The following is an 18,778-nucleotide window of genomic DNA, read 5'->3' as shown; positions in this document are numbered from 1 at the left end:
AGAGAGAAAGAGGAGAGAGGGAGAGAGAGAGAGAGAGAGAGAGAGAGAGAGAGAGAGAGAGAGAGAGAAAGAGAGGGATGGCCAAGTATCACTCCAAACAGTACATAAACATAGATCAGATCAACTGCACAGATAAAAACAACACAATCTGGTGACAAAGACACCAAAACAACCAGATGAATACACAAACTCCATAAAAAATTTGAAGTATAGAATAATGTTTGGAAAAATAAGATGGGCTGTCCTTTGGAACACACACCAGGTTTAAAAAGTTAATAACAGAAGTTATAGCTGTTCATTTCCATACAATGTTGTTAACTCCTCTTATCTCTCTCTCACACAAGCCCCTCCTCTGTCTTCTCACGTTGAAAGGGGACATAATGGTCACATGGGTTCTTGAACAATTTGAAAGCTTGCTTGAAACTTCTGCAGTGGAACATTCTACTTAATGGCAAGCAAATGGCTCACTCACAAGCAAAGGAAATAAGCGTGGCAAAGGAAGCGACGTAATATCTTCATTATCTTCAGCCGGCATGTTCCGTGATGCTTTCTATCGGAGTGCATTGGGAGATAAACTTTCACAAGTAACTTTTATTTGAAGTGTTTTTCAGTAAAAAGAAAGACATGCAGTATTTCCTGATAAAAAAACTAAACCGCTCTCCTATTCTCAACAGGTATTGTTCTGCCTTTTGTTGAAACTAGTAACTTTGCATATGCACCTATTGTATTATTGCTCATGTATGACATTTGCTTATGGATGCCTGAACTTTGGATAAAAGCGTCTGCTAAATGACTAAATGTACAGTAAATGTGTTCTGCAGAAGAAAGAAAGTCATACAGCTTTGAAATAACAAGAGGGCGTCTAAATGATGACAGAATTTTAAATGTGTTGGTGAACTACTATGTTTACACTGAACACCCTTGAAAAACATTAAAAAACATCTACAACATGTATTTTCTACGGGAAATGAAAATGTCTAAAAATGGGGTTGAGCAATTATGCAACTGCTAGTAATGCAAGCGCAGAAAATAAATAAACAAGTCAACAAGTTCATTTAATGGTTTATTTTCTTAATGACAATCGAAGATTCTTTTCTTCACTGCGGGAAAACAAAGCTATTAATCCTGACGAACAAAATACAGGAAGTGGGTAAAAAAGGTCACATTAAGAGCTACGTTTAAGAGCATATTTAACTTAAAAGCAACAGCACATGCGAAAACAAACAAACCACAAAAACTTGTAAGAGTCACCTCAGGGAGAACAGTTCCCCAACGAATTGAATATAAGATAATAACAATAGTGTTTTCGGTTCAAAGTTACGAAACACCAGAATAAAATGGCGACCGGCGCTTGGCTCTTAAACACCACACACACACATACACACACACATTAAAGAAGGGTTCATTGGCACAAGTGGGACTGGCACGCACCAGCCATGCCAACCGACGGGGGGAAAAGACAGCCAAGGACCTGCATCTGCTGCCAAAATTCACTTCTAACCTTTACGTAACGTATTGGAAACATTCTCAGAATGTCTTTAACATAAAACCTCACATTAAGGTTCTAATAAAATGGCTCGGATGCTGATATATGCAAAAGAGTCATTAAAAATGCTGCTTGTTTGTGTGCCTGGGCCACGTGACAGCACGCTGTAGTCAAATTGGTCTCTTGCGGCATTTTAAACAGCAAGCTTATCGAGAGTTCACAGGCTTGACAACACTTAAATGACACACTTGATCTGTTTGTCCCTAGGAAACACTCATAAGCCAACAACAACGAGGCACTTTGTCCTCACACCTCTGTGGTGTGGATCCGTTCACCAAACAAAACACGTCAGGAAAATCTGACATATAAAATCCTTCAAACAATGGGAGGGAAGTCAGCTATGGTCTGCTCACATAGTTCAACTTTCAAGTAAACAACAGATTCCCACATATGTTTGGTGCTGCTAGTGTCCTCCATTTCATGTCTGCAGTTTGTTGCACTGCACTTTGTTTCGTTTTGCTGATGTACATCCTTATTAAAACAATGTCATTTTACAAAAAATGAAAACAAGGACAAAGAAGACCAGTGAGAGTTGTGAAGTCCCTCCCTCCCTTCCTTCCTCCCCTACTGTTTTAAACTCCTGCTGTACTGCATTTGTCCCGGCGGCTTCTCTCTTGGGCAGGACGCTTGGTACAGATTGTAGAAGGAGAGAGAGTATCAATTATGCTACGTCTCCGCAAGGTCACCAAACATGCATGCTTTGTTTTTTGTTAGGAATCCTGCTCCTGTTTGTTTAAGGAAACAAAGTAATTAATGTGTTTCAGTAGTTGGCAGGAATAGGGGAATCGGTGTAAATGTTGAGTTAAAACACAAAAACTTAATTCAAAACCAAACCCTTAGCTTAACCATTGTTCTACCAACAAGGATGTTGATCAAGGTACGGTCAAGTCCAGCCATCACCAAACACTGTCAATATTTTCTTCTTTGAATCGTCTCATTTTCAATCTCTTTCCAACTTTCTATATCCATCTCAACTTAACCTCAATCACAACTCATCGCAAAACAGCAGCATGCCATGTACGAGAGCTTTTCATTCAAATGCCTTTAAATCTACAAAAAAAAACACTTCATACTTTTCTTCTCTCTTGTCAAGAAACACTCTAAAACCTCTGTGCTGCCATCTGATGTTTGACGAAAAGTTGGGCTTCACTAAGGGCTGTGTGCGAGCATGTTTGGTGGCCTGGGGGCTTTGGGACGAAAGGCATCTGTATGCAGCGGAAATTAGGGGAAGGGGAGTGTGGACGTGGAGTTTTGTGCTGATAGTGGTGGCGGGGGTTTACTTTAATGTTGAGGGTTACGATTTTGTCTACTCCAAACTCTGACATTTCCCAAACTGGAGAGGGGGGGACCCGGAAAATAATTGTAGTGAATGCCACCGTGAGCAGCCAAAGGGTTTTTTACTTCTGGGTTGGATCTCACAAAAACAAGTGCTAAAATATTTCACCCTAAAAGTCAAAGAAAAAAAATATTTTTTAAGCCCATTTAGGATTTTTCAGTGTGAGAACTTTATAAAGGTTCAACCCTTTGAATATTTTTAAGATGATCACAGGATTATCATTACTGTAATACAGTAAATTTCTAGTGTACAACAGTAACAAGTTAAAATCAAGTTTTTAAAAATTAAAACCAGTGCACCAGCACTAGCAAGGCATATAAATAGTTAAAAAAAATAAAAAAAATAGAAAGATATATTCTTAATATTTAGGAAAATATTCCCTGTAAAAATGTAATTCCTATTTTGTTCTTTTGATTTTGAGGTGAAATATAAAGCGAACATGTTCTTCAGGCTTAGTGACATCATCCGCTAGGATTTGCCAATTTATCTGTGCATGATGCCAGGGGTTGGGTGGAGTCTGCAATTCGGTTAAATCCGTGCAAGAGAGACGCACAAAAACAAGGCAACATAAAAATTGATTTTGTCTCTTATTTTTTGTCCTGCTCCCATGGGAATTTCATGTCATGGATGGTTTGACATGAAATGAGATTTGGGTGGAACAAAACTGTTCTTTCATTCCTCAGTTTACCCACACAAAAGAAACCAGACAAAACAATAGAGGAAAAATATTTTGTTGTGCAGGGGATGGTATCACACAAGGGATGGGGTGGTGGGAGGGCCCAATGCCCTGACTTGTCAATCATTTCCCCAAGAGCTGTTTTCTTTGCTGTTCCAACAAAGCTTCAAGATGATCTGCTCTCTTCAACGCAGCCTGAAAGATCAAAGGTGTAAGCAAAAACGATTTAAAACACATTTTTTAAAACACAACTCACAAACACTGTTTACACATATAGTACTGTGTGTCTTTTGATGTTTCGAAACATGACTTATTTTCCTGTACACGCATTCACAAAATCAGAGAACCTCCACTTGACACATACAGTATTAACTGTTAAAATGACATTTTATACCTCATGCTGTTTCCTCAGGTTATTCACAGTCTCTTCTTTCTTCAGAATAGCCGACTTCACTCTATTTTAATGAGGAGATCAGAAACTCATCAGATATAGAATAAACACATCACGTTTGACCATTTCTTTCATAATCATCATGAAATCATAGAATAATTTTGTCCATCATTAGCCATTTTCTCTTACCTTTGATGCACTTCAGCAAGCTCCTCCTCTTTCTCTCGACTAACTCGTTCCACCTCTAACCGGAGTCGTGCCTTGGCCTCCGACACCTCGATTTTAATCCTCTTGTTCTCTTCTTCTGTCTCTACCAACCGTTCAGCAAATTCCTGCCTGATCACTTCAGCCAGGCTGCGGCGCTCCTCTGACAGCTTGTCACGTGACTGTGATCCACATCACGGAAGGAGACACAAAACATTCAAAATGCATCTTGATTTTAAGGCCTAAGAATAGACATTAACATTTAGGAGCTTTTCATCCAAAGCCGAAAAAAAAATCCTTCATCTATTCCCGACAATACTAGATCCTTCTGTATAGAACGTCAGCTTTAGTTTATTTGTTTCTTAATAGTAATCTCTAAACCCAACACAATGCAAGCAGCCGACAGGTGTAAAGCTAGCAAAAAAGGTCAAAAGTCACCTAGTTTATTGCACCTGTGAATTTGAATAGCTTCTGACATAGAAAACGCTGTTTCATCGTCTGACTTGCACAACACTATGTAATCATAAGAGAATCGATTACGGATTTCTGTTGAAATTTACATAAGCTACTGTTTGCTATACACGAGTGCTGGTATGAATTCAATTAAGAACCGTTTCCAGGAAAAACAACAAAAACATATTGGAATTTAATCCTTACTGTGTCTTACATAAAGGTCAGAAGAGTTCTTGACTTAAAATGTTCTCATTAAATTCGGCTAAAAACGTGTTAAGTGTAATGAAGACTCATGAGACTAATTACTGACTTATAACAACACGTCATTAAAAATCTGCAAAAAGAAAACAACAGTCTTTATATTGCAGTCATTTTCCAAATAGAGAAATCTTACGTAAAAATAGCATTGCAATATGCATTATATAGTAAGAACCATTATTATTAATGAAAATAAAATATTTTTTTTTTATTAAGAATCTTTAAGAATTCAATTTTGGATTCTCATCCTTAAACACTGCTCTTATGGTGATATTTCACCCGAAAATGAAAATTCGGTCATTACGAAAAAATATATTTTGAAAAATGTTAACCGAACGGCAACCGAAGAGCTGTTGGATACCAACTTTCTTCAAAATATCTTCTTTTGTGTTCGGCTGGAGAAAAAAAGTCCTACAGGTTTAAAACGACAGGAGGTCGAGTAACTGATGAAAGAATCTTCATTTTTGGGTGAACTATCCCTTTAAACTACTGAACAGGTGCTTTATGACTCCTGATCATCTGTTTAACTGTATAGTAAAATGCGTAAGGTAAAATGTAAAGACTCCAAGGCTTTATGAGGCATCTCTGCACTTTTATTGACAAAAGACAAACAGGATAGTGCCTCGTGATGGCAGTTACCTGGGAGAGGTCACTAATATCCTGTTCTTTCTGTCTTAAGAGGGACTGCAGACGTAGAAGCTCGGCCTCCATCTCGCTATGTTTCTCTCGCGTCTCCTGTTGTTTCTGCAGTGCCGCCCGCTCCGAACGCTCCAGATCTCTGAGCTCGGCTTCGTATTTCTCCCTCACGCGCTTTATCCTGCGAGAACACCCCCGCCCCATATTATTACACATTTCTTAAAACGGAAAGTTCAACCAAAAATTATTTTGTGATCATTTATTCACCCTCATGTAGTATGATTATTTTTGTGGAACCCTTTAAACGTTCCGTGTCCTGCAGAAGACAGAAAGACCTACTGACATGAAGGTGAGTAAATAATGAAAGATTTTCATGTCAGTGATGTACAAATGAGGACGAGTCACACTGTGACACCCTGTTTTCTCTTTTCTCCTGTTTTCTCAAACAGGAAGTGGAAACACACCGGTTGTCAGACGCTCTCTCGCACTCCTCTCTCGCCACTCTGGTTTCCTCCTCCAATCTTTGGATGGCCAGCTCGATCTCTTTGTCTCTCCCTCGGCGCACTTCTTCTTTCAGCTCCCTCTCTCTGCTCAACAGCCAAGCTTCCTGTGAGAGGAAACACCATGTTTGATACGACCACACAGACATTTCAGTTCACACACATACAGCTACATGAGAAAAACTTGTTCTGTTTGCCATTGGGTGGGTAAATAAAGCATCCGTGAGATACACGAGGTATCAGCTTGTATGTTTGCTGACTTAGATGGAAGGGTAGATTATTATCAAAGCTAACTAGTCTATATATCATAGATCTAGCGGGAGACGGTCAGAAACATGTTTGCTACATAAACCACCCTGAGAAATATCAGGAGTTTTCAATGCAGAAAGATGCTTCATCTTTAACTGATGCATATCAAATCATTACACAAAGCGTATACTAGAATACTAAATGCACAACAAGGTAAAAAATAATTGGTTGCTTTACATTTTTAGGTATAATCACTTTCTTTTCAATTTTATTTAATTATAATTCATCATAATATGTTGCCGGACTTTTTGATCACATTTTCTTATTGCAGTTAACAGGCCTGGAAACCCAAGATATTAAATGTGTGCAGACTACTGATCTTCAGTCTTATACAGTTGGTACACTTTGAAAAAACTTCATTTTCTTCGTCAAACAGTGGTTTCCAAACAATAGATTTAAGGCGATATTGACATTTTGTGTGCACACATTTGCTTCTGGCAAACACTCTCTCTATGCAAACCTTAATACTAACAACATTTATCATTCAACACGTGGAACAAAATTAAATGGAAGTATATTAGTTTAGTATAAAATATCATTCAACAGAAAAACTATTTTTTACACCAACCTCTTTCTTCATGTAATTTTCTTCCCATGTCTGTTTCTCAATCTCAAGTCTTTCCTTCAAGGCTTTTATTTCGACCTTAACAATACAAACACAAGAACCGACATGTCAATATTTTAATAGACAGGTTTCTGTGTATCATCAAACTGGATATTTGAGTTCCGGTTCCAAAGGATCAGGTCACATTCACACATGCGGTTGAATTGTTTAGAGAAGAAACTGATATTACAACGCTATTCAACCAACTATTCAATGCAAAAATAAATGTATAAATAATAAACACACAGACACACATATAAACAAACACAGAAGGGGCAAAGAAAGCATGTGATTGGCTGCAGCATTACTTAAATGCTACAATTACAGAGTTTGTCAAATCTAGCGTTGAAGATTCCTAAAAGTTTGCTTGAATGCTACCTGGTGTCGTCTTTCCTGTTCTTCTCGGCTCTTCTCCAGCTCTTCTCTGAGTGCTTTTCCTGTCAGAGAACTGTTGTCTTCCAGCTGCTTCCTTAAGTCCTCGAGTTCAGCACGCTGCCTGTTGGGCAAAGACACAAAGTCAGTAAAAAAAAAAAACAGGCCTAATGGTGGTGATGTCCACATTGCTACCAATTTACTTGTAAATACAACCTTGCGTTGTTAACGCAATGCTCTTACCACTGAGCTACAGGAAAGCATGTTAAGTTAAGTTTGGGTCAGACAAACTTTTTGATGTTGCCGATGAAACCGTCTATAAGAAAGTTAATAGCTGCACTATGAAATGACCGTTGAACCAGACCTGGCTGCCAGCTGTGCAAGTCGTTCTTTCTCCTCTGAAACCTCCTTGTAGAGACGTCTCCTCTGCTGCTGCAAAACGTTCTCTTCCTCCTGCAGCTGCTTCTCAAACCTGAGACATGTATGCACGCAATTACTCAACTGTACATAGAAATTAAATGTTTTGTAAACAAACATCAGAAGGTGGTATTTACAAAATGACTACACAACATTGTGCAAAGACTGCAATTAAAAGGTAATTTGAAGTGTGTTTGTGTAGCTTGTCTAGCCAGTTTCCTTTTTGAAGTCCAATTCCACACACATATCTCTCTTTGCGTTAGATTGTGTGTGTCAATATCTACCCACATCTTCTTGACCTCCCGTCTAACAGATGGGCAATTCGAGCCTTACGGATGTGACATCAGTCAAAACCAGTCAAGAAATGTGACGTTTGACCAATATACTGAACCATCTGTTTATATTTGACTAAATCCCTGATAGAGTCCAGACATCAGAAAAATAGTAGTCTATGCATAAGTTTTTTATTTTAAGAGAAAAACTAAAGCGTTATGGATGTGACAAAAAGGATGCATGTTTTTGGAGACTACATACTTTGTAGGATTTCTGTGTCACAGATATTTGAACAACCAATTTTTCCTACTATTAAAATCAATGGTGACCAAGAATTGTTTGGTTGTACAGTTAACAATTGTTTGATTGTACAGTTAACATTTGCATGAGTGTGTGAACTGAATACATGAGCGTGTAAGATGGAAATACCTCTGCTTGGACATTTCTCTCTCTCTCTGACACTGTTCATCTCTCTCTCGCTCCAGCTGCTGTCGCAGTTCCTCAGTCTGCCTGACGTAGCGTTGAGCGGCCCTCTCGTCCGCCTGGAGCAGGTCAGCCTCATGAAGAGCTTTAAGTTTTTTCAGCTCCTGTTTGTGTTTAGAGATCAGCTTTTGGATTTCTGGCTCCAGACCTGAGAGCACAGAGGAGATACCTGAGCTGACAAATCCTGTGGGGACGGATTCACGAAACTGTTTGCTAGAATTTGGATTCTTAGCAAGGCGTCCCAATAGGTAAAATTCCCATCAGCTGTGTTTAGAGAGAAAGCTGTTGGAAGGACCGATAATAAACGCTCAACACATGTGTTTGGGCGTCAACAAGCTTCTAGCCAAGAAGTGGAGTTTAAACATAGCCAATCAAAATTGTATCTGAGTTTATTCTGGCATGTAGGGAAAACTCAAGAAAAGAAGTAATGTTTCAGGTTTGATGGGCTCATAGAAATTGATCCTGTTGAAGGGTCTGACAGATGGGGCGCTAGTGTGGACAGATGTGTTTTCTCAATCTGGGCTGACCTTTAACTGTAATCTCCTTGATCTTTTTGGTCTTCTCATCGATCCATTTCTCCCTGCGGATCTTTTCCGTGGCACTCATTAACTCTTTCAGCTTCTTAATCTCCTGCATGGAGAGAAAGAAAGAAAATAGAAACCAAACTGTTAAGAGATGGACGGGCAAGCAAAAAAAAACTAGGTTCATGTGAACGTTCAGGGATCTAAACGAGTGGATTGATTTAGTAGTTGAACAAATCGAGTGTACACTGAAGTACATGTTTATTTTGGCATGTACACCAACAGGTTTACCAGGCAAATCCTTGAGCAGACTCAGTTCTTTGTGTCTTAATACACAATACGAGTTGAATATATTAAACAAAGTATTATATTAAAGGGGTGATATGACACGGCTGAAACAAATATTGTTGTTTGTTTTAGATGTAATGTGTAAACACGATTTAAGATTCAAAAAAGCTATATTTCCACATACCGTCCATGTTTGTATCTCCTCGTTGCCATGCCTCTGTGAAACCTGCAGATTCTTTACAAAGCTCATTGCTGTGAAAAGCGAGGTGTGCTATGATTGGCCAGTTAACCAGTGCGGAGTGATTGGTCGAATACTGCAAGCGTGTGACGGAAATGTAACGCCTCTTACCATATTTGGAACATCAAGCAACTTACTTGTGTATACATTTGGGCGGTCTTAGTCAAATCAGATAGAATGCATTTTTTGTTCCGACACTTTAAATTTTGTAATTTACTTAAAACACACCAAAGACACAGAAAAACACGTATTCGCGACATATGACCCCTTTAAGCATTTAAGACTAATGGCATTAATGACATCCCTTAAAAAGAACAGACAGACTTTGTGGCAACTGACAGACTTAGTAGCAACAGGAGAGATGAATAAGAGGTTGTGAAAATGATAGAGCATCACAGTGATGAATAAAAGGTTGCATAGGAAACAAGAGTTACCTCACACATGGGAGCCAGAATTTGCCACACCTACAGGCAGACGGAAGGACAGATACAGACAGAAAAGCACAAAAACAGCAGAAAGAGGAAACAGAAATAATAGTTAGCAGTGGCAAAAGCAGCGCGACAAACACACAAGCTCAGGTTTTAGACAGATGTGAGAATTGCCTAATCAGAGAAAGAACCACAGTGAAAACAAACTCACAAACTACAGCCGACACTTAAAGGGATAGTTCGCTCAAAAAAATAACATTTTGTCATCATTTACACACACCCTAAAGTTCAATTTCACTGCTGTGCTGAACACAAAGATATAAAAAAAAATGTAAACCAAACCGTTCTGGGGTACTATTGACTACCATGGTAAAGGTTAAAACTACTACAGGCGTCAATAGAGCCGCAGATCTGTTTGGTTTCCCACATTCTTCAAAATATCCTCTTTAGTGTTTAACAGAACAAAGACATGTATTTAGGTTTGGAACAACTTGTTGATAAATGAAGAATTATAATTTAGGAGGAGCTATCCCCAAGGATTCTTTAGGAAAAGTTACAGAAAAATTCTGTCTCCTGAGATGCAAAGGACAGACTGCAATTTAGAATTATTTTGCAGTGATATAATCGGTTACACTACAGCCAATAAAATTGTTTAAATGAAAATAATCTGCTAAATCGATCAATGTAAAATGTTTTCCTTTTTGAATGTTCACTACATTAAAGTGCATTCAATGCATGGAAGAGATTTTCTCAAAATGATCTCCTTTTGTGTCCCACTCCAGGCCCAGGATCAGGTCTTGGCCACCTAAGACAAAATTTTAACTGAACTCACCAGTTCATGTTGTTCCTCCATCTGAGCTATCTTCTTAGTGTACTTCTGATCCACCAGCTTGAGTTCTCCAACCACCTCCTCACAGCGTTCAGTCAGGGCCTTTTTATCATCAATCAGCTGAGAAGAAAAGAGAGAAAGACCGTCCGTGATTCCTTGTTACTTCATTTAACAGTCAAGTGTTACCACCATATTCTTGACAATAAAACCCGCTGTATAAAATGTTATGGTTGTTTTGTATAACAGGTGTGCAGAGGTAATCACCTGGTCTATAAAGGTCAGGTGTCTTTGTATCGTTGCTTCATACTGCTGTTTGTGTTGCTGAAAGTTATGATTGAGCTCTTTTTCTGTTTCCTTTATGTGACGGATCGTCAGCTCCCTCTGCTGAGCCTAAACAAAAACACATCCACACGTTCATCAGTCTCAATGTCAACATCCCCATAGACCGTTTTCGTACACTGCACACAAAATAAGGTGCGTGTTTGTCATACCAGCGCCGTCTGTAGCATATTTATGGTGCGCTTCTTTTCTTCCAGCTCCAGTTTTTGTCTCATCATGGATCCGGTAACCTCAGCGGCTGTGGCTGATGCTTGTTCTACAACTGCTTGGTCCTCCTCTGACAAAACCACCTGCAATCACAGAAAAAACATGTCAACATCTGCACTGAGACAAAAATGAATTTCATAAGCTCAGCTCATCTGTCTTTACCTCTCGGTGTGATCCGGAGGTGACTGAGCGTGGTCTCTCCTGCTCAGATTTCTCCATCTCATCCAGGAAGCTCATAATGCTTTGCAGTTTGGCTTCAGACAGCAGGGCGCCCCCATCTGGTAGGACAGGAGCCTGACTCAACTGTCTGTGTCGTTCAACGTTATCGGTCGTCAGTGAGTTGGAGTCTCCATCCTGAGGAGAAAACAGGTCATCCCGTGATTGGCATGGCCGGTCAGGACAGAAATAATTGACTTATACATGTTTTAAAGCAGGCAAGTATTTTGACATGTTCGCATGCCTCATATTTTGACATGTTGAGCCACACACATGACATGCCAAACACATATTTTGCATTCTTGTGCCTCCGGAGGAAGAGTAACCGACTGCCACTGGTAGAAACTGTCAACTCACCTCATCAATCCAAGAGTACTTGTCCTTTCTGCAGCTTTTAGGCTCGGACAGTCTCTCCGGCTCCTCTTCTAAGAGTTTCAGTGTGTCCAGCAAATCATTTAGGGTGGTTTTTGACTGAGTCCTACTCGATGGCGCCCCCTGGCGCTGATCCTCCATGCTTACAGACCTCTGCAGTATCTCCTGGGGGAATTATGTCATTTTAGAAACAAACTGAACTCTTATGTTTACAGACAAGGAAATTAAGAGCGGTTTGGGGACGAGGGATTACCTGGGAACACGGAGAACTTCTGCACAGAGAACCAACAGGTGACACGCCTCTCGGATTTGTCACATCTTCCATATCAGAAACCACGTTCACATTAGAATCTATAAAAAGCAGTCAAGCCAGGCCAAACTTTAAAGTGAAGAAAGTTGCTAACCGAAAAGCACTGGACCCCATTAAATTCTATTGTATGGACACAAATCCAATGAAAGAGAATGGGGTCCAGTTAAAAATATTTTTTCTCAATCTCCTTTTGTGTTCTGCGGATTAAAGAAAGTCATATAGGTTTGAAATGACAAGAGGGTTAGTAAATGTCTAAATGATGAAGAATGTTTATTTCTGGGTGAGCTATCGCATTAAGACTCATATGAATTATGTCAACGTTTTTATTCTACATTAAAAACTTTCCAAACCATGCAAAGTGGAAGTGCAGTACAAACCTGTGTTTCTAGCTTTAATATCAATGGGAGAAGTTGGTGAACTCTTGGAAAGTTTTTTACGGCCTGTTTTTCCTTGTCTTCGTGCCTCCAGCTCCTCCTCTGCTATCTGGTGGACCTCTGCGGCCCGTTGAGCTCTTTTCTGCTGAAGCTCCTGTTTTGGAGACAATTTAAAAACATGGAAAAACAACCAGAAACACAACAATGCATGCGTTAACACAAATTATGACAGCAGTACTATACACTTTATATTAAGAACATTAAAAAGTAGAACAGGATTATAACAGGAAAGTCATTATTTTATATAACATATCATCCAATAATTAAAATACTGTCTTCATTTACTCATCCTCAAATTGTTCCAAATCTGTAAAATTTCTGTTCTGTTGACCCCAAAAGAAGATGTTTTATAGAATGTTGTTCTGTGGCACTTTTGACTGACTGATTTTTTCCTACTATGGTTGTCAATGGTGGCCAAGAACTGTTTGGTTGAAGCTCTCTTCCAAATATATTTCTCGTTGTTCATTGGAACAAAGACATTTTACAGATTTGGAAAAACTCTAGAGTGAGTAAATGCTGATAGAATTGTTAATTTTTGGGTGAACTGCCCCTTTAAGTGTTGCTTAACACTGTTATATACCTGTATTGCAGTAAGTCGTGCCAGACGGGCTTTCTCCTCTCTGATGCGTTTTCTATCATCTTCTTTCTTCTTTATTGATTCAGAGGTTTTCTCATCTGCTCTCTTTCCCCTCTCCTGGAAGAATTGAGGAAAAGCATTCTTTTTTTTTTATTCCACGAAATCATGTACTGATATCAAGAGCTTGGGTACAGTAGTTTGTTCATTAATACCAACTGCTGGCCAATATTTGCATTCATTCATTGCAAACAATAGTCAAAGACATTACCTTCTTTTTGGATGCTAGAACTTGCTTGAGAGCATTTTCATTGGCTCTCTTTCTATTGGTATGGCGACGAAACCAACGCTGGATAGTAACAGCTGCAAGATTTACCTGCTGAATAAATCTAGAAATAGAGTAATTATGATTTTAAAACAAACCAAATAGAGAAATGAATATGAACAAAGTACAACCAAATCGCAAATTTAAACTGCATTCAATAAATAGTTTTATTAATCTATAATCACAGATATGATGGGATGCTTCATACCTCTCTGCCTCTTCCTCGGTCACCTCTCGTCTACGGGGTTGACCTGTGCTTCGGGGGCTGTTGTTGTTGGAGCCTGAGGATGCCGAGGAGAAGTTCTTCTGAGACTTAGTGAGAGAACCGGCTACATCTGCAGACACATCGTCATTCACTGTGGCTTTGATGATGTTACTGTTAAAGCAGAGGGGGGAAAGAAAATTAATTTGGAAACAGTATAAAGGAATAGTTCACAAAAAACTGAAATCGCTGTGATAAATTACACTCAAATTTCTATGTTCTGTTGAACACAAAAAAAGATATTTGGAAGAATTTTGGCAATTTTTAGTTCTGGGACATCATTGAATACCAAAGTAGGAAACATTAAATGCTAGTCCAAGATGCTTCAGAACAGTTTGCTTCATTCTTCAAAATATCTCACTTTGTCATGCCGAAGACAAGGACTTCCGAAAAACAGCTGGGCAATCACACACCACAGGCATATTAAACCTACTTAAAAGATGGTTTCTGATTGGAGCTCTTGGGAGTGAGGGGCTTCTCTGAGTGGTTGTTATGGAGAATTGTGGTCATGGAGTTCCCCACAGCGGCTTTATTGCTCCTGAATGCACAAATTGAAATACAATACAGAAAAGTTGCAGCAATAAAACAAAACAAAAACAAACTGATCTTCACCCAAATTTTTTAATTCTGTTATCATTTACTCACCTTTGAGTTGTTCCAAATCTGTATAAATCTGTTCTGATGAACACAGAGAAAGATATTTGAAAAAATGCTTATAACCAAACAGATCTTGCCCCCAATAGTAGGAAAAATGACTTTATCATTTTTAGTTTTGTTCTGTTGAACAGAAAAGACGACATTTTGAACAATGTAGGACAGCAAAAAGTTCTGGGGCACTTTTGACTACCATTTTATTTTTCCTATTATGGTAGTCAATGGGGAGCAAAATCTGTCTGGTTATTAGCATTGTTCCAAATATATTTCTCTGTGTTCATCAGAACAAAGAAATGTATACAGATTTTGGATAACCCGAAGGTGAGTAAATTATGACAGAATTTTTATTTTTGGGTGAAGTATCCCTTTAAAACCTGGTCTCTATCTTAGCCACTGGTATATTTAAAATCTACGTGTTACAGCACAGTGTGTAAGTGCTGAGAGAAAAAATCTTCCCACCTGTTGTTGGCAGTGAAGTTGGCCGCCAGAAAGACTCCAGCCTCCCTCTTCTTCGGTCCAGTAGGAGAATCCATGCTGCAGGTACTGTGAGAGCTGCTTGGTACAGGAAACGCCCTCGGCTGTTCATCCTAAAAACATTACACACAGAAATGCCATGTAACACCCAGATGGTGTAAGTTTACCATAGTTTAGGGCTTCCTGAGTTCAAACATGTTCAGTTCTCCTGGGCGTGCATCTTATCATTATGCAATCATCAGCATTATGAAAACATATTTGATTGAATCTTTAACAACTTTATTAATGTTCTATAAATGTTTTTGAATGATTTATAAACAGTGTATTGATGTGCAGTTGCTTGGGTGTTAAGACGCTGGGGTTTTAAACACGCTTGCATATGGTTGAGGTGAGTTACTAAAACTACGGTACAAATAATCAAAACAAAATGTGAATCAAGATTTCTGCATAAATAACTCTAATGGGTAGAGCAGTACCAGGATGTTCCAGGTAGTTTGGTCTTTGGACGTCTTGGAAAGACTGGCCAGTTTCCTGCGTCCATCAGTGCTGCTGTTGAACAGAGCCAGGAAGTCTTCTGTGTGCCCATCGCTGCAACCAAACATGAAGGAAAAAGAGAAAGAAAATGTCACAAATACTGGACAGTAAGACGCTGGGGGTAAGCATACACAGGACCAGAAGCCTACAAATAATAATGTTTTAGCTGAAGTTGGAAAAACTACATTTTTATCATTTTTGAATAAACATGCTGCATTTCCAATGCAAACATATTTATTTTTTTAGCAAGTTTCTATGTGTTACTAGGGTGTTCTGGGTGGTTGCTAAGTGGTTGGTTTCTAGTCCAAGTCAAATGCCAAGCACCAAACATGTACTACATTTCAAGAACTATTGGTATATACATTCGAGTGGTGTTGTAAGGTGAGCATCTATTAAAAATAAATATTATAAATGAGAATATTTTTTTCCATAAAATAGGAACAAATCCGAACCAGTAAAATCAACTAAACATATCAGAACATATTCGGAAAAAAGGACCGATTGGGCCGGCAGCGGCAGCATTTAAAGGGCCAGATGTCCACAGGCATATGGCAATCGCTTTTTCTACATTCAAATTCCACCAAACCTTCAACACGGTTTTCCCCCATACAGCTGACCTGACCCATCGGCATCTGTGCCAGGAACTTCAGTATGCATATGTGTGTGTTTTGGGGTGTCTGGGGCCCAGTGTCAGCTGTTCCAATGAAAAGCAATTCAAACCCGATTCAAGAACCACATTCCTCTACGTGTCTCCTTTTCAAGCTATTCAGAGACAAGAGAGGTCATGGAATGACAATTATTAAACACCAGAAGAAAGGGGGAAGGGGGTTTGGGGTCGTTCTTCATTTAAAACCCCTTTGGCATCCCAGGATGCAATGGGACGGGAAGGGCTGGCAGCTGCCGGACAAAAGAATTCAGCATGCACACACTTCTGCTTTCACTACGGTCTAATCTGAATGAAACCGGAGACGTGAGTTCTTCTCTTGACAAAGCTGAACACCACCCCCCCCCCTCTTTCTTGCCTTGTGCTGCAAGCGTTGAGGCCACAATAGCTATTGTCAGAGGAACACCAGAATCACTCAACCCACAGCTGTTGCTAGTTTAAGGGTAAAAACCACCAAAATTTCCCCCAAAAGTCATGCAGTTGATCGATCAAGCATGCTGTAACATGGGGGATGAGAGTGAATGTGCACTACACCTGAGCATGCATGAACATGCAAATACGGCACAGATATCATACTGTACATGTGGGACAAGCTGTCAACCAACCAGTTTAGGGGCAGAAAAAAAATAAGTTTTTGCTTTGAGGCATGTCTACTTTCAGAGTCTTAGCAAGCAAAGAACAATTTACACTGTAGCATGAGTAAATCCAACAAAGCATGTTGGGGTTTTATTGAATCCAAATTCAAAAGAAAAAAAATGAAATTGTATTTCGTATTACGACAATTTGGTTTATTGTCAGAATCAAGTATACATCAGTATAATCTAAAACAGTATTTCTAAACATCTACTCGCCAAAAGTTTTACAAAAATAACCATGTTATAAAACCATGCACGTGGTTTGTTGAGATTTTGTCATTAACATGTCATTACCAGCCCCAACAGGAGAGTCAATCTTTCCAATGTCTTAAAAGGTAATGACAGATGGTTCTGTACCTTAGGCTTGTGTTGGCCTGCTGGTTCACCTGTGTGGTGCTGTTGGACCGGCGCAGGTTCTTAATTCCTCGTGAACTCCCCAATCCACCATCAGTCTGTCAACAACAGAGAGCGATAAACAGTCGAAACGATTTTTTAAATGGATCAACTCCAGTTTATACGAGAAAGGGCTGTATTGAAACAAAACCAGGCACCCTTATGAACTATAATTTCACACACCCATACTGGATTCCATTATGGTGATTGACAGTCCAATTGTATGCATTTCGGAACATATTAACATAACTGTCTCCACAGTGACAATAGGTCTGAGAGCATGCACTTCATGTTAACTAGTAGGCTATATAATATAACCCGCTAGTTCTTATCACTCTGAAGTCCTACAGTAAACACAGCATTTTAATCGCTGCCATTGTGTTGATAGACAACTCTTCAGACAGATGATAACACAAAACAGCATGAGATAACATAATAATTTGCCAGACTTACCAAAGTGTTTCGTTTCCCCCGGCCGTCACTGGCCACGGATACAGATATGGACCGGGAAAAGTGCTTTCCTGGAGAAGCACTGCTGGGTCTGCGGCCCATCGTGAGCTGAGAACCGGTCAAACTGAGGTCCAAAAGGTCCCCAACCGTTCCTGCCTGGATGGACGCGGACGGACTGCGAGTTGTATGCATCTTAACTTGAATGGATATGAGAGAGAAAGTGGTTGTGAGAACCTCACAGCAATGTCATTCAAATACATAGGTGGTGATGGATATCATTCATTCTATAGATCAGATGCAGGTGGTATAGGCTATAATAACAACTCATTATTGTATGCACAGACTACCAAAGAAAGATCCTTTTGGAAAAAATGATGTTTTTATCATCCAGTCTGTCGTCATATTTGAACAGATATCATGAGAACTCGGTAATGTTTAAGTAAAGAAACCGTTAATGTGAGGCAATATATCAGATATGGCCAATGCTCATTGTGCAATGTAACTGTATTTAACAGTCTTATTATGTTAAGACTAAATCAATAAAGATGTTAGAAGAGATTAGTCCTCACTAAAATATGACATGTACATATATAAACATATATAAACAAACCCCAATATGACAGTCTAGAGAAAAACAAAGACATTCAAAGTAAAGGCCTGTTCCAGCACAGGTTAAAATAAGATGAGTGATAACACACAACATGTGCTTGATATAAACACTCAAATCATAAACAATGAGCTTAAATAAATCGTGTTTGGATATAACAATGAAACTAACGTTAATGCGACTCTGTTTCAGATATGTGGAAACTGTCTTTCTTGCACCACTTCTTGCTAGCACATAACGAGCGCGACAAAATTGGCAAGGTTAAATTGGCCAGTCAACGCTTACCTTCTTTAAACTGTCCACATGAGATTAAGAAATAGTCGTTATTTAAATAAAATGATGTTTATTCCCGTTTAGAGCGCCTGACAGAGATTTCTCGTTTGTATCCAACTCCACACAGCGCAACATCTTCTCATTGGCAACCAGAAAACACACGGAAGCCCCTCCCATTTGGGTTTGGATTGGTGGAGATTGGTTTACGTGATTGGCTCGGCTGACGTCTCTCTCGGCGTGATGGTTGAAAGGGGCGTGGCGCGAGGCAAGATCGGTTGGCGTGTAGCACAGGC

The 18,778-nt window shown here is 39.4% G+C and overlaps 1 protein-coding gene across 2 annotated transcripts; it reads right to left on the bottom strand.

Annotated features, from left to right (window-relative positions):
• Positions 1 to 1,050: 1,050 nt before the first annotated feature.
• On the bottom strand, positions 1,051 to 18,624 carry cep131 (centrosomal protein 131). 2 transcript variants are annotated; one of them, XM_056771285.1, is made up of 27 exons: positions 18,498 to 18,624; positions 17,609 to 17,802; positions 17,120 to 17,214; positions 15,406 to 15,517; positions 14,915 to 15,042; positions 14,235 to 14,339; positions 13,748 to 13,915; positions 13,486 to 13,603; positions 13,221 to 13,334; positions 12,584 to 12,734; positions 12,150 to 12,247; positions 11,882 to 12,061; positions 11,471 to 11,662; positions 11,254 to 11,391; positions 11,027 to 11,152; positions 10,766 to 10,882; positions 9,940 to 9,969; positions 8,986 to 9,088; positions 8,405 to 8,606; positions 7,650 to 7,757; positions 7,292 to 7,409; positions 6,878 to 6,952; positions 5,965 to 6,107; positions 5,504 to 5,681; positions 4,139 to 4,335; positions 3,953 to 4,013; positions 1,051 to 3,753 (listed from the first exon to the last, which is right to left on the bottom strand). In XM_056771285.1, exons 2-27 carry the CDS (start codon positions 17,795 to 17,797, stop codon positions 3,682 to 3,684), a joined length of 3,318 nt encoding a protein of 1,105 aa, XP_056627263.1. In that variant the 5' UTR covers positions 17,798 to 17,802; positions 18,498 to 18,624; the 3' UTR covers positions 1,051 to 3,681. The 2 variants fall into 2 exon arrangements, with proteins under 2 accessions (XP_056627263.1, XP_056627264.1); XM_056771286.1 differs by lacking the exon at positions 9,940 to 9,969.
• Between the last annotated feature and the right edge of the window lie 154 nt (positions 18,625 to 18,778).

This window comes from Triplophysa dalaica, chromosome 17 (genome assembly GCF_015846415.1).
Source record: "Triplophysa dalaica isolate WHDGS20190420 chromosome 17, ASM1584641v1, whole genome shotgun sequence".
Taxonomy (NCBI): Eukaryota; Metazoa; Chordata; class Actinopteri; order Cypriniformes; family Nemacheilidae; genus Triplophysa; species Triplophysa dalaica.
This window is presented reverse-complemented; position numbering and strand designations above follow the sequence as displayed.